This window comes from Poecilia mexicana, unplaced genomic scaffold, assembly GCF_051168715.1.
Source record: "Poecilia mexicana isolate PSO_F unplaced genomic scaffold, ASM5116871v1 scaffold_21, whole genome shotgun sequence".
Lineage (NCBI taxonomy): Eukaryota > Metazoa > Chordata > Actinopteri > Cyprinodontiformes > Poeciliidae > Poecilia > Poecilia mexicana.
The window spans coordinates 14,534,906-14,548,210 of record NW_028263390.1 but is presented as its reverse complement, the minus strand read 5'-3'; the positions used below and the strand labels follow the sequence as shown (position 1 = coordinate 14,548,210).

The 13,305-nt window shown below is 41.3% G+C and overlaps 1 protein-coding gene across 1 annotated transcript in view; it reads left to right on the top strand.

Annotated features, from left to right (window-relative positions):
* syne1a (spectrin repeat containing, nuclear envelope 1a) overlaps positions 1-13,305 on the top strand; it is a 126,511-nt gene that overhangs the window by 51,539 nt on the left and 61,667 nt on the right. Inside the window, exons 57-68 of the mRNA XM_014990836.2 lie at positions 1,039-1,216; positions 3,070-3,252; positions 4,896-5,039; positions 6,206-6,361; positions 7,677-7,841; positions 7,990-8,162; positions 8,256-8,409; positions 8,521-8,664; positions 8,873-9,037; positions 9,750-10,067; positions 10,686-10,841; positions 12,693-12,863. Of these exons, the coding sequence (XP_014846322.2) occupies positions 1,039-1,216; positions 3,070-3,252; positions 4,896-5,039; positions 6,206-6,361; positions 7,677-7,841; positions 7,990-8,162; positions 8,256-8,409; positions 8,521-8,664; positions 8,873-9,037; positions 9,750-10,067; positions 10,686-10,841; positions 12,693-12,863 (2,107 nt within the window). The remainder of the gene's footprint in view (positions 1-1,038; positions 1,217-3,069; positions 3,253-4,895; positions 5,040-6,205; positions 6,362-7,676; positions 7,842-7,989; positions 8,163-8,255; positions 8,410-8,520; positions 8,665-8,872; positions 9,038-9,749; positions 10,068-10,685; positions 10,842-12,692; positions 12,864-13,305) is intronic.

Here is a 13,305-nt window from a genome sequence, read left to right as displayed (position 1 = left end):
TGAGGATTTTCAATATACACAAAAGGTAGAGTGCCTCAAAATGGACACTCATTGACATTTCGGCCATTGTAATTCATTTTGTCTTGGAGAACATCGTGATAGCAGCTTTATGTTTAAAAACTCACTGGCATAGAAAGGATTGCTGGAATAGAATGAGTGTCGGATATTAAAGCAACAATTGTTTCACTTGCAAAACATTTTTGTCATTTGTTTTGAAAATAAAGCTTAGTCTATTCAAAGGTATAGGTATTGAATACTGTTATTTTTTCTAAAGAATTTATTCCCCGTTTCTCAATTAGATTTTATTGCTTGAAACAAAAAGCTGTCTTGCGTAAATTCTCAAAATGTTTAGATTTAACACATCTTGACGACTCAGTATTACAAGCATTAAGGCAACATAATGAAGCCCTTCTATTCAACACAGGTTTTAAAATGGCTTATTTATTTACAAGACAGCTTTCTATGCATAGCATTTAAAGTGTGATTACTGTGTTGTGGATTTTTTTTGTGTTTTTTTTTTGTCAGTATTGGTGCGGTAAGAAATGAACAATAGACTAAAAAAAAACCCTCAGGCTGTTATAAGTTCTTCTTTCTCACCTCTCAGCGTATCCTCCTCCATCTCACACGTTTTCTTACAGAAGCAGGCTGTCATGCCTCGTTCTCCCCATCATGTCACCCCTGTGAACTCTTGCCCCTGTCATATGTTGCCTCTCACCCCCCCCTCCCATGCGGTGCCCCTTTTCCACCATCCCCCATGCAGTATTCCCCTCTTTGCCCCAGCGCTCATTCATTCCACTTCACCCACTTTGCCATTTTCTCCACCTGGATGTTTCTCACAACCGATCACATGCTTGCCTCGTATATAGTTAGAATAATCTGAAAGGTACGCACATAGTCTTTATTTTTAGAGACATGTAGGAGGTTAACGGCAAGTTCTCTGAGTTTAGCTTTCTTCTGTTTTTTTTGTTTTTGTTTGTTTCCCATGGAGATTGCAACCTACGAGCAACAGATTAAGGATCATTTTTCTCTTCCTCTCAGTCTCAGCCTCCGTGCGTCCAGGGAGTGTCAAAATAAGGAGCGCCTGCTGGAGCAGAGGTTCCGTGCAGCACTGAGAGATTTCCAACAGTGGCTGGTCAATGCCAAAATCAGTACCGCCAAATGCTTTGATGTGCCGCAGACCGTCACAGAGGTCTCCACTGCTCTGCAGAGAATCCAAGTAAGCAAATCAGGAAAAACTGCAGTATTTTCTTGAGAATATGTGTATGTACTCATATTATAGTATATCTACTCTATTGCCACTAACTCTTGCGTACAAAATGCAAATGTACCACTTTGTTAAAATTATTTACTTATTCGTTTTTTTTTTCTTGTCTGCATTTTGTGAAAGTAATAAGTTTGACATGGAGAATCCAAAAATAAAAGCAATTAATCACAGTCAGAACAGGAGGAGACTGTTGCTACTTATTTGAAATGAATTGTGCATATTTGATCATTTAAATATTCAACAACCTGTTTAATGCTGGCAGACTGCAGGACAGAGATTACTCTGATTCATAGCGTTGCATCTTAAAGCTAATAGAGAACATTACCATCTGGTATTATTGCAGTGAACTAGCAATCGGCATGAGTGACGCAATGATGCTTCCACTTAATATCTATTGATATAGAACTTAACCAAACATTGTAGTATTCAATTAAAAAGCTGCTAGTGTTTTTCTCCAGTCTTCAGAGAAGATCAGAAACTTTGAAAACCCAGTAAATGCATCGCTGCCAGACATGAACTAGTGCTGTGTTTTATTCTCTCTCTCTCTCACAGAGTGGCTGCTTTAACATCTACAAAGAGAAGAATAATGATGTAATAAATGTGTAATCAATCCACTTTCAATAGGACTTTCCTCACGGGATGACTGTTTGAATATCTTAACTTTAGACTGGCCTCTTGCGGGTCTATTGAACTCGTTGGAAGTGCCTGCGTTAGCTGCAAATAGTTAGAAATGGTCTAAAAAGAGAGGAAGGAAAGCTTCTCTTTGCCATTGTAATTTTATTTTTTGTCTTTGTGTGACATTTTGGAAGCCTCCATGGTTCTGGCTCAGACTCAGGTGCTTATCAGGCAAGGTGGTCACCTCCACATCTCTGCAACCTGACAGTTAATTACCGCTCGGTCCGCTAACCACAAAAGCATCAAACGAGTGAGGTTTCTATTTCTGCTCAGCTCTTGTTTGAAGACAGTAAGGACTCGGTATTACCCCTTTGAGATGTTTTGTTTTTGTTCAGCGACTGGTTGTGATTCAGGAGTTATTTAATTAGCAGGCACATTGTCTCAGACTGCCAACACGGCAAAAGGGCGCCTTTAAAAGATTATTTTCGGCCTTCTGAATATCTAAAGAAGCACTTTAGAGGGTTTTCGTGCAGCTTTAAGGAAGAATATGGAGGATAGAGGAATACTGAATCAATCATGTTTTATTTATTATTGACTTGGTGAGGAATGTGGAACAATGTTTCCACATGGCTGACCTCCAGGAGGGTCGGCGTGGGAGGGGCGAGGGCATCCACTGTGTCATGCTTAATTGGTGTTGTACAGTTACACTAGCTGGCAGAGAATGGCGCTAAGTGTGGAAGACGGTAAATGAATGTTGAGCAGGCAGACAAAACAAAGAAAGGGAGCGATAAAGAGATGAAGACTTTCCGAGCCTGTGTTTGAAGAGGCCGGAGCCGTAGTCTCTGTAAGCGATGTGCTGACTGCACAGATGGTGGAGTGGTCCCCGCTGCGCTACTGTCATCAGCTCGACTACGAGGGAGGGGTGTGTGCGGAGGCTGCGTGTGTGCCTTTGTATACGTGCACATCGTCGGTGGGTAGCTGTGTAAGAAACCAACATGTTTCAGGTTCACTGACTTTCCTTGTCTCCGATAGCATCCCTGTGCCGACGTAAGGGGAATTAGTAATGTCTTAAATATCAGAAAACATTTACCTACAATAAGTTATCATTGTCCTCTTTGTTCACTTCCACGCCCTCATTCTTTTGTGTAAACGGTGACAGCGCCTTTGTCTTTGTTTGCGCATCCCTTCAGGAGTTCTTGAGTGACAGGGAGAACGGCCAGGCCAGACTGAGTACAGTAGGAGCCAGCGGGGAGCTCCTGATGGCCGTCGTGTCCAAAGATAGAGTGGAGGGGATCAAGGCCAAGGTGGTTAACGCCCGGGAAGACTGGAAGAGTCTGATGAACAACCTGCAAATGAGGGAAGATGCTCTCAAGGTTGGTTTCATTTGGATGCCGTTTGCTTAGCTAGACTTCAATAAAAGAAAATGCCTCGCTCCACTGAAGTGAGTCCAGATCATCAGTGCCCATTTACCAAGCTTCAGAAGATGTACTAACTCAAAGTTTTGTGAAATAACAATTTTTATTATATTTTACTGAGGCTTTTATATGTGTTTATTTTATTTTTATTTTTTTTTACAAAGTAACGCATAATTGTGAAGTGTTTTCAAGATTATTTACAATAAAAATGTGAAAATTGTCGTGTTCAACCTGCTTGGCCAACCTTTCACTGCTAATACAGCTACTTGTGTGTTGGGGTTTTTTTCTCTATCAGCTTTTCACATTTAAGGACGCTTTTTTTCCCCTTCTCACCAAAGTAACTCAGACTCAGTCAGATTAAACAACAATGTTGAAGTTGTGCCACAGACTCTCTATTGGATTTAGCTGTGGACTTTGTCTAGGCCATTCCAGCTCATGAATGTACTTTAATCTCTGCAGCTCCTCCAAAATTGCACTGGTTCTCCTGGCTACCTTTTGAAATAAATGTTGTCTTTGTACTGACTGCCAGTTTAGCTGGTCATACCTTACTTGGTTTGCATTTGTGCAAAAACCTTTTTCATTTTCAGATTTAACAGTGCTCTGATAAATGCTCAACTCTCGGGGTTTGCTTTATGTCTTGTTTTATGTCCCCATGCCGTTATCCCTGACCTGCCTGCTGTGTTTCTTGGTCTTCCTGATGCTGTTTGTTTACAAATGTTCTCTAACAAACCTCTATATGCAAATTCGGGGACTTCTAATGGAAAGGTGTTAGACCGAAAGCGGCCGAATGCAAATGCACGCCGCACGTTTTAGTTATACTTGCTGAAGATTCTGAAACCAAATGAGGAGAAGCAGCATTCAGTTTCTATTCACCACAGATTTGGAACAAACTTCCAGAAAACTGTAAAACAGCTGAAACACTGGCTGCCTTTAAATCTCAACTTAAAACCCACCAGTTTAGAGTTGCTTATGGCTAAATTAGGGTTAGAGTGTGGGTTTTGATGTCTTCGGTGTTTTTAATGTTTTTATCTGTTTTTTAATCTATTTATTAATTTCTTTTTATTTCTCTTTCTCACGGTTTACGTTTTAATGATGTAAAGCCCCCCGGAAAACGTCCCAGCTAAACTACGTTTTACTAAAGTCCTACACAGTTTAGAGTCCCAGTTGACGGCTTTTCAACTAAAAACCTAGAGGTTGGAGTCCTTGTCAAACGGTGTTTTTGACTAAAGTCCCAGAGGGTTAGAGCCCCAGTTAAACAACGTTTAACTGGGACTCTAACCCAGTTAGAGTCCCATTTTTAATGTTTAAAAACATTAAAAATGATAATGTTTTTATCTTTTGTAATCTCTTTCTCTTTCTCACTGTTTATTCAATGTCACATGCTGTTTTAATTTAATTATGTAAAGCACTTTGAAATGCCTTGCTGCTGAAATGTGCTATACAAATGAAATTTGATTGATTGAAAATATGTATCTCATTTCTGCTACTTCACAATAACGCACCACTGTGCTGATCTAGCACAGAAAATTGCGACAAGATGCAGAATAATTAATATGTTTAGTGTTGCGAGTCAAGCCTGTGTTTTTGTGTTACATTTCCAGAACCTTCAGTCCCAGATGACGGAGTTCGAAGCCAGTGCTGAGCCTGTGCAGGACTGGCTCAACAGCACAGAGTCCAGAGTCCAGGAGAGCAGCGCCCGACTGCACGACCTTCCAACCAAGAAACACGAACTCAGCAAACTGCAGGTATTTCGTAGCCAAAAGTCATTTTTGACACGCTCCCTTGAATAATGCTTGTTCAGGTGTGACCGCTTTCAGAAAACTGCATTAACGCTATAATTGTTCTTGGATATTCATGAGGCCATATGTTAGTTTTGCATCATTTCATGGTCACTCCTGGAACAATTAATTTTGTATATCTTGAGGGCATTTTTAATTCAACTGCGTTACGCAGAGAGGGAGCTATTTATATTTCTCTTTCATGCCGCTATCACCGGTATTTTCTCATTTCCTGTTTTCATTTAAGCAAACCCTGTCATTACAACACAAAGTGAATATTAAGTAGGATAATAAATGGTTACCTCTCCATTAGATATGAATCCCTAAAGTACCAATTTGAAATCCTTGGGGAGCAGAAAAGGACCTAATTACATTTGTTGAGCACCAGTGGATCAAAATAGAGCCGCATCTTGACACAATAGTCAGAGGAGAAGTCCAGAAATCTAATTAATTCTCCTTTCTGTCAGAGCTGAAGTGCTGCGTGGCTAAAAGGCCTTTTTTCTAGGAGTGATAACAGTGTCTGGCAGACACAGGAGCAGAAAAGAGGCACGGAGCATCAAAGAGATAAACCTGACAACATAGGAAAAAATGTATCAAGCCCATCTCAAAGCTCTGTGCTTATCATTGTGGCTATTTTTGTATTTGTTCTGCTGCCGCGGTAGCACTTCCCATCGTTGGCTTTTGTGTGTCCCCGCCAGTAATTACATTTCTGCCCCCCTCGCAGCACCTGAAGTACAATACAATACAATACTAGCAGGCTTCGGTGTTTGTACCTGTGTTGGCAAAATCCTCTTTATCCTGTCTCTACCGTACCTCCCACCTTCGTATTATTTCCCTGCTCTGCACTGCGGTGTCCAAGTGAATAACAGCGTTTCTATTTAAAAGTGAACATCTGGAGGAAAATATGCTGATTTTTGGATTTTGACGTTCTGTGAGGTCTTGTTTTTCTTTTCCCTCCACCCTGCATCCCTGCTCTGCGCCTCATGTTTCTGTCGTAAAAACATCTGTCATTTTCTGTGTTAATATCGCTCACAATCGACTGTCCTTTCTCGTCTGTCATGTTTAAACCTGCACTCCTAACATCACGTTGCTCCATCTCTCTTTTACCCCCACCCTCCACTTGCTCTGTAAAGTCTGTGCTGGAGGAGATGGCCAGTCGAGAGGTAGAGCTCAGCAAGTTGAGGGACAAAGCTCATCATCTCTGGGAGGGACAAGCAGCTGGCAAGGGCTTCGTCCACAGAGTATCTCAGCTGTCAGCGCAGTACCTTTCCCTCAGCAACCTAACCAAGGTAACGCTGCTTCTACTCTGCAGCTTTCTGACTCAAACCCACCAGCATGCCCTGCATCATTCATGCTCTGCCAGTAGCAACTGTACAGCTGTCGGTCAAGTCATGCTTTTCTGTGTGTTTGCTGTTGAATCATGGATTATTCTTTAGCTATGCAGGAGCAATGTGTGCATGAGAAAACTTTAGAGACACACCATTAAAAAAAAAAAAATGTTGGTTGAGTTCCTACCAGCACTTTTTGTAAACCTTTGGCCTGCTAATACCAGTTCTGATTGATTCTGGTTTCTCTTTTAGAATCTGAAATATAAGAAGAAATCTTCAACCGATTCCAGACATTTCATTAAAGTGACATGACATTTTGATAAATGTACAACTTTTGTGATTTTCTGCCGCACAACGCTAATTAATTTTGATAGGATTTTCCTACTAGCATTTTATAAAAACCCACTAAATGTTGTGAAAAGCTGCCCAAACCTTTTATTTTCCCAACCCGTTGTGTTGAAAAGTAGCCCGTTTGAGTGGAAATCCAGCCAATCTAAAAGCACTGAGAACAACTTGGCAATACGATGTGTTTACTGACTGAAACAGTGTTGGAGTTTTGAGTTTCCAGTCAACCAAAGGGTTCAAAGTCAACCATTTTCAGTCCACATTCAATTTCTTGGTGCATTTCTATAAAAAATGGTATCTAAAGAAATTTACCTGAGCACATGAATCCGTCTCACCTCTTAAAGGCCCTTGAGGCTGAAGCCTCATTAGCATAAAAAGGCCAGTGCTTTGTAGTTCACCGGTTCACTGTTAAAATGCTAGAGCTGAAACATGCTTCTGCTTTGAACCTGACCTTTTTGAAGCTTTCATTACGTCGGCCAGACTCTTGTGATTTATTTGATGTATTGTGCTGCAAACATAACAGTGACCAAAAACCACTTACTCAACAACCATGAGAAAACCCCTGCCATGATGAATGGGTTTATTTACTTTACAGGCTTCGCTAGAGTAGCTACTATTTTTATATCTTCTTCCCTGTCAGACATTGGAAGAAGGAATTCAGGAAAATAATTACAGCTTTCAATGTGCCTATTCTTCAGTTTCTTGGATGTTCAAAACATGCAGCGTATCACTGTAAACTTTAGCGTTTGCTGCATGATGAGGGGGGGATGAGCGAGTCTCTGGAGACATCTCTTAGCGTAAACAAGGCTCATTTCAAACAAACAGAACAAGATGGAGACTTTTGATTGTGCACAGACTGTAATTCTCTGATCTCACAGAACCAATAAAGGGTTTTGAGCGTGTTTACGTTGTCGTACTCTCATATCTGCAGGATAAAGCCTCCAGGATTGAACGCATCGTTGGGGAGCATCAGCTCTTCTCTCAGGGGCTTAAAGAGCTTCAGGACTGGGTGTGCGAAGCACAAAGGGTCATAAGCACCTGCAAATCCACAACTACGGACAAGAGCGTTCTGGAGGACCGCATGTTACAGCTGGAAGTAAGATTAGACATGATGGATGCGTTTCTCCCAGTTCTGTAGCCGAATCTTTCTGGAGACAGAAATAACATTGTATTTTTCATGTGTCACGTTCAAATATTGTACACTTTGGCAAGTTATTTTGCCTGTTTCTGTTCTCCATCTCTAGGCCTTACTTGCTGCCCGTCAGGAGCGGGAAATCCAGCTGAAAATGCTCTTGACCCGGGGAGAGGCGGTCCAGAGGAACACTTCAGCTGAGGGAGTCCCAGTGATCCGCAAACAGATCCAAGACCTGAAGGACTCGTGGGACTCTTTGCTTTCTGCCTCAATTCAGTGTAAAAGGTGAGCAAAATCCAGTTCTTTCCATTCCTGTATGTCCTTATTCACACTTATTAGCTTTATCTGTGTCCACATTGCTGTGTTTACCTCTTACAGTCAGCTGGAAGGCTCTCTGTCGCAGTGGACCAGCTATCAGGAAGATGTGGAGCAGTTTGTGCAGTGGATGGATCGAGTGGAAGAAACTCTGAGCGGCTCGGACAGACAATACTCAGAGATGAGAGACAAAACTGCCAACCTGGGAAAAACAAAGGTATTTCATGCAAAGACTAGCCTCCCATAGTGTGCTACATTATTTTATGCATTTAAATATATGCTCAAATCTTTTGAATGATTGCCTCACCTGTGTGTATTTATATTTTAGCTTCTCTACGAGGAGGTTTTGAGTCATAGCAGTCCTCTGGAGACCATCGCCACAAAAGGCTCCAACATGACAGAACATTACACAACTCAGCAGGAGGTTCAACAGCTGCAGAGTAGATACAACGCACTGAAAGAAAAAGCTAAGGTACCTACTGCCAACATCAGATTAGATTTCTCCTCTAAAAATATTTGAATTGGTGTTCATTCCTGCTTTGTATAATCTTAAAATTTTTACCTGTTTTGTAATTCTCTTCCCACATATGTTTGACATTAGAGATTTAAAGCACGTGCAGAACATTGGAGTAGAAAAATCCAATCTTACATTGATGTGTCTAACATCTGTGACCTTGCAGAATGCTGTAAGTAAGGCAAAGGAGCTGGTTATGGTCCATCAGGAATATCAGCGAGGACTGCATGTGTTTGAAGACTGGCTGGAGCAGGAACAGGCATCTCTGGCTTTGCTGTCTCATCCAGAGGGAAACGTGGATACACTTGAAAAAACACTGCAGCAGCTTCAGGTCAGTAATTGTCTAAAAGTGGTGTATTGTGTGTGCAAGTCGAACATTAAGGGGGACTTGTTATGCAAAATTCACATTTTGCTCATTTTTATGCTTCCATTTGAGTCTTTACTGCTAAACAGCCCAAGTAGTTTTTTAAAAAAAAACACCCAGATGTTTTTTGGCAATAGGTTAATGATTTTGGTGTCTGGACAATGAGCCCATTTAATGGTCACTGTTACCTAGCAACACCAGCCAAGTCCAGCCCCATTACCTAGCAACCCAAGCTGAGCTCCAGCACATTTGGTTTGTTGGTTTTAACACTGTAAGCGCTGTACAATGGCTGCTGGAAATGACAAGAGTTTTGTTGTTGACTTATCATCCACAAACCCCTTACTGCATTTTGCTGGTTGTGCAGGAGGCTCTACTTCTGCTTTTCAAAGATATACAGTTGTGACTGCCCAATGTGTTTGCAGCCAATTTCACAAATGAATTTAATTATGTAGCTTATTTGTATTTAAAGTGACAGGTGGCCCTAAAACAGCTCAATATGAAAGGATCTCAAAATGGGTAGAACTGACCAATCTAAAATCTCATTATCTAAGAATTATTTTGTGCATATTCCCATCCTAACCTGTTCAAGGAAGAATAATAGGTCACTTTTAAAAACACACATTTCCTTAAAGTTTATTCATACTTTTCTCTTACATATATATATTTTTTTGCTTTCTAGAGCTTGCAGGAAAGCTGCTCAAAGGGCCAGTCTTTGCTGGCTTCAGTGCTGACCAGCAGAGAGAGAGTGATCCCCTGGGGCGTCCCTCAGATTGAAGACCGAGCTCTGGACACCGCAAAGCGAGAGTGGGCATCCTACCAGAGCCGCCTGGAGGAGACGCGGGCCCAGCTGCACTCTGCGCTGACGAGACTGAGGCAGATGGGTCACAGGTTCCTGAACCTGGCTCAGTGGCTGGAGGACACGGAGAAGATGGCAAGCATCAGAAACAACCGGAGGTCCGACAGAAACACCAAGCAGAGCCAGCTCAAGAAACTCCAGGTGAGAGAAAGGGATGTCTTCTGGAACTTTATTTAAAACTCCAGTTTGTGACAAATTTAAGAAAATACGGTCACATTTTAATCAATAAATTAAACCTATCATGTATCATTTTCCCCTCCACTTCAAAATTTTTCACTACTTTGTGATGGTTTATATCACAATAAATTCTAATAAAACATTCCAAGTATGAATAGTCTAGACCCAGTACGAAAAGATCATCAGTAAGACTTTTATATATAAATAATTGAATCCCTAAGCAATTTTTGGAGTTGTGAGTTGATTTAGATTTGCCTTTTGACTGACAGCCACACAAACTTGACTCCCAATTTACACACTCCTGGTGCATTCACTAGAGTGTAAACGCCAAAGATTATTTTTTTCCTCTGTCAGAGAGAAAGCAATGAAGCATCTGCCACTTTGCACTGCTACACATAACTTATTTACATCCCAAGCGAAACTACAGCATTCCTCTGCTTGGTCTCCTCTCCTGGAAAAATTTGCCTGCATCAGATTCAATATTTTCTGAATCTGTTTTAACAGGTAATTAAATAATAGTTTCTCAAAGGATTTCAATCAATTTAATGAATATGGTTTGTTTATCTCTGTCCTTGTTTTCAGGGGTACCTTGAGGCGGTGCTGGCGCGGCAGGGAGAAGTCGATGGTCTCTCATCTCTGGCCCAGCAGGTTCTGGAGGAAACCTACATCAGCAGTCGCATCAGTGTGACCGCCACCCAGCTGACCGCGCGCTACCACTCCCTTCTGCTCAGCATCCAGGTCTGACCCTCTCAGATGTTTGATACGTGTCATTTCAATGAGCCATATCTGCATTCTGTTGAGTTTTTAACTTCCTTCCATCTTTTCAAAGAATGGTTTTTGAATATTTTTTTCATCGGTTTTGAACTTTACTTTCAGATTTTTAGTTGTTGTTGCTTATTATTTTTTCAACCTGTTCACACATCACTTACTTTTTTTTGGTTTCCAGTCATGTTACTGCATTGTTTGCTGGCTACCATCCACTTGTATTGAAAACTTTGACGTGTAAATATTCATACAGATTCTTATTTCCTGGTGAAGACAATACGCGCAAAATATTAATTGACACACAAATGTAGCCTGGCCAATTGCCTTCCTGTGCGATTCTGCTCGCTTCACAGACATTTGGTGTTGTTGGAAACAGATGTGAACTGCTGCTTGTCGCTGCCCACAGTGGGCCTTTTCACACATGATTGTGCTTCTTCTCACCATGAAATCCACTCCAGTTTGGGCTTGTGTTTCTGTAGCGCCCCGCTGAAGGAGCGCTGGGACTTACCTCTGTGAGCCCAGCTTGTTTTGTCTGTATTCTCAGGTCTGGCCTCTCTATTTGTCCCCCCCTGTGGGGTGGGGGTTAAAGGAAAATCAATGGGGCTCTCCTGGTCTGGGACTAAAGCTGTAATTAAATGCAATCTCACACCTTGAGTCGGGCGTAAAAAAAAAGATTTTTTTGTGCTATTATTACTAACATCTCTAGTTACTCTTCTGAATGTAGTGCATGTGCTGGTTAGTTTGCCTTTACTCCCAACCAATGCCACACCTATCCTCTCTTAATGCTTAAATTGACTTAGGCATGCATTTACTTACAGCCACACAGGTAACACCCCCTCATCCTGTGGATCCCTGTAATTATCCAGCAGGAAGTAGGGGCCATATGGGCCTGAGGTGGGAAGCTGTTACCTCTTTCAACTCAAAAAAAAAGAAAAGAAGGTGTGCACTCAGCACTTTCGGCTAATTGGAGCTTCCTCACTGCAGGATTTGGAAGTTGAGTGAATAATGTGTCAAACCTGCAAGAAGCTTTCTCTATCCCTGTGCTGCTATTGACTCGAAACCTCAGTCAAGTGGATAATGCTTCAAAATATAAAAGAAAACCCATGCTGCTTTGAAGTGAAGGTATTGACACTGAACAGATGAAAGCGAAAGGGAGAAAGCAGGTATTTTCTGTCTTGACGCCGGATCAGAGAGCTTGCGGTCCGCAGTGACCGATGTCAGACTGTTGGGAAAAATCTCACACCTTGAAAGGAAAAGAAACATCTGATGCTTCTTGAATTTTCCCCAAAGTCAAATGCTGAAAAGTTTACTAATACAAATATCTTTTTTTTTTTTTTTTAAAGTCACCTGGTTTAAACAAAGTCCGTCATACTTTGAAGAACAAAAACCTCTTTGTCTCCTTTCTCAGCTCAGAACTATAACCATGAACTTCAATTTATTTATTAATGATTCATTGTAATGTACCAGAAAGCAGTGGATAATTTTGACGTAGAAGCGGGATGATTCATTTTAAGTTGTAAAAAGCATATAGAGACTGGGAAGAAAACATGTTCATTTCTTTCCACCAAATGAAGTCTCAATTTTGGGTTAATTTAATACAAATATGCTTTGATCTAAACCAGCCCATTGTAGCGTTAGTTTTCCTCCACAGATAAAAATAACAAAAGGCTTGTGACCAGCAACCATGTCGGTTCTCATTAACTTTCTCTCTGTTTCTTTCTTTGTTTCTCACATTAAATACGTTGAAGTTTCCTTGTGTTAAATGCTGTTCATCTAATCTTTGGGAAAGCTATCTTCTAACCTTTGCTTCCTGCTTGATTTCAGGATATGATCAAGCAGCTGCAGGAGGAGCTGAAGAGCATGGAAGAGGCCGAAAGCCTCTGCGTGTCATTCAGCGAGTGGCTTGGCTCGACTCAGAAAAGCTTCACAACGCTGACGGATCGCTCTGAACCGCTGGACCGGCAAGCCATGGAGAGGAAGATGAAGAAATTAGAGGTATTGATCTGCTAGTCGAAGTTTGGGCTGCATTTATTTATGACGTCAGATGCCACGGCGTGTGGTTAGCATGAACTGTCGTTCTGTGTTTGACGCACCAAACTGCACGGGTTGAGAAAATGGCAAGAGTTTAACTTGAGTGAAATAATTGGTTCCTCCTAATATTATCAACAATTCTGAAATGTTTGGCCAATGAGATGTTTGTGGGAAGAGGACAAGTTAAAGAACATTACAGAAGTAGAAAGCAACAGCTTTTTTTTTTTTTTTTGTCTTAACGCTGCTCAGACACCAGATCCACTACAGTAAAAAGAAAAAAATCTGCACTATTGTTTGTGTGGCGTAGTTCACATCGAGCACACAGAGGGTTTGATGGGTATGTGTGTATCGATCGGCTCTTTATGAAGACAAAGCTGGTGCTGGTTTAGAGGAAACGCGGTATCAG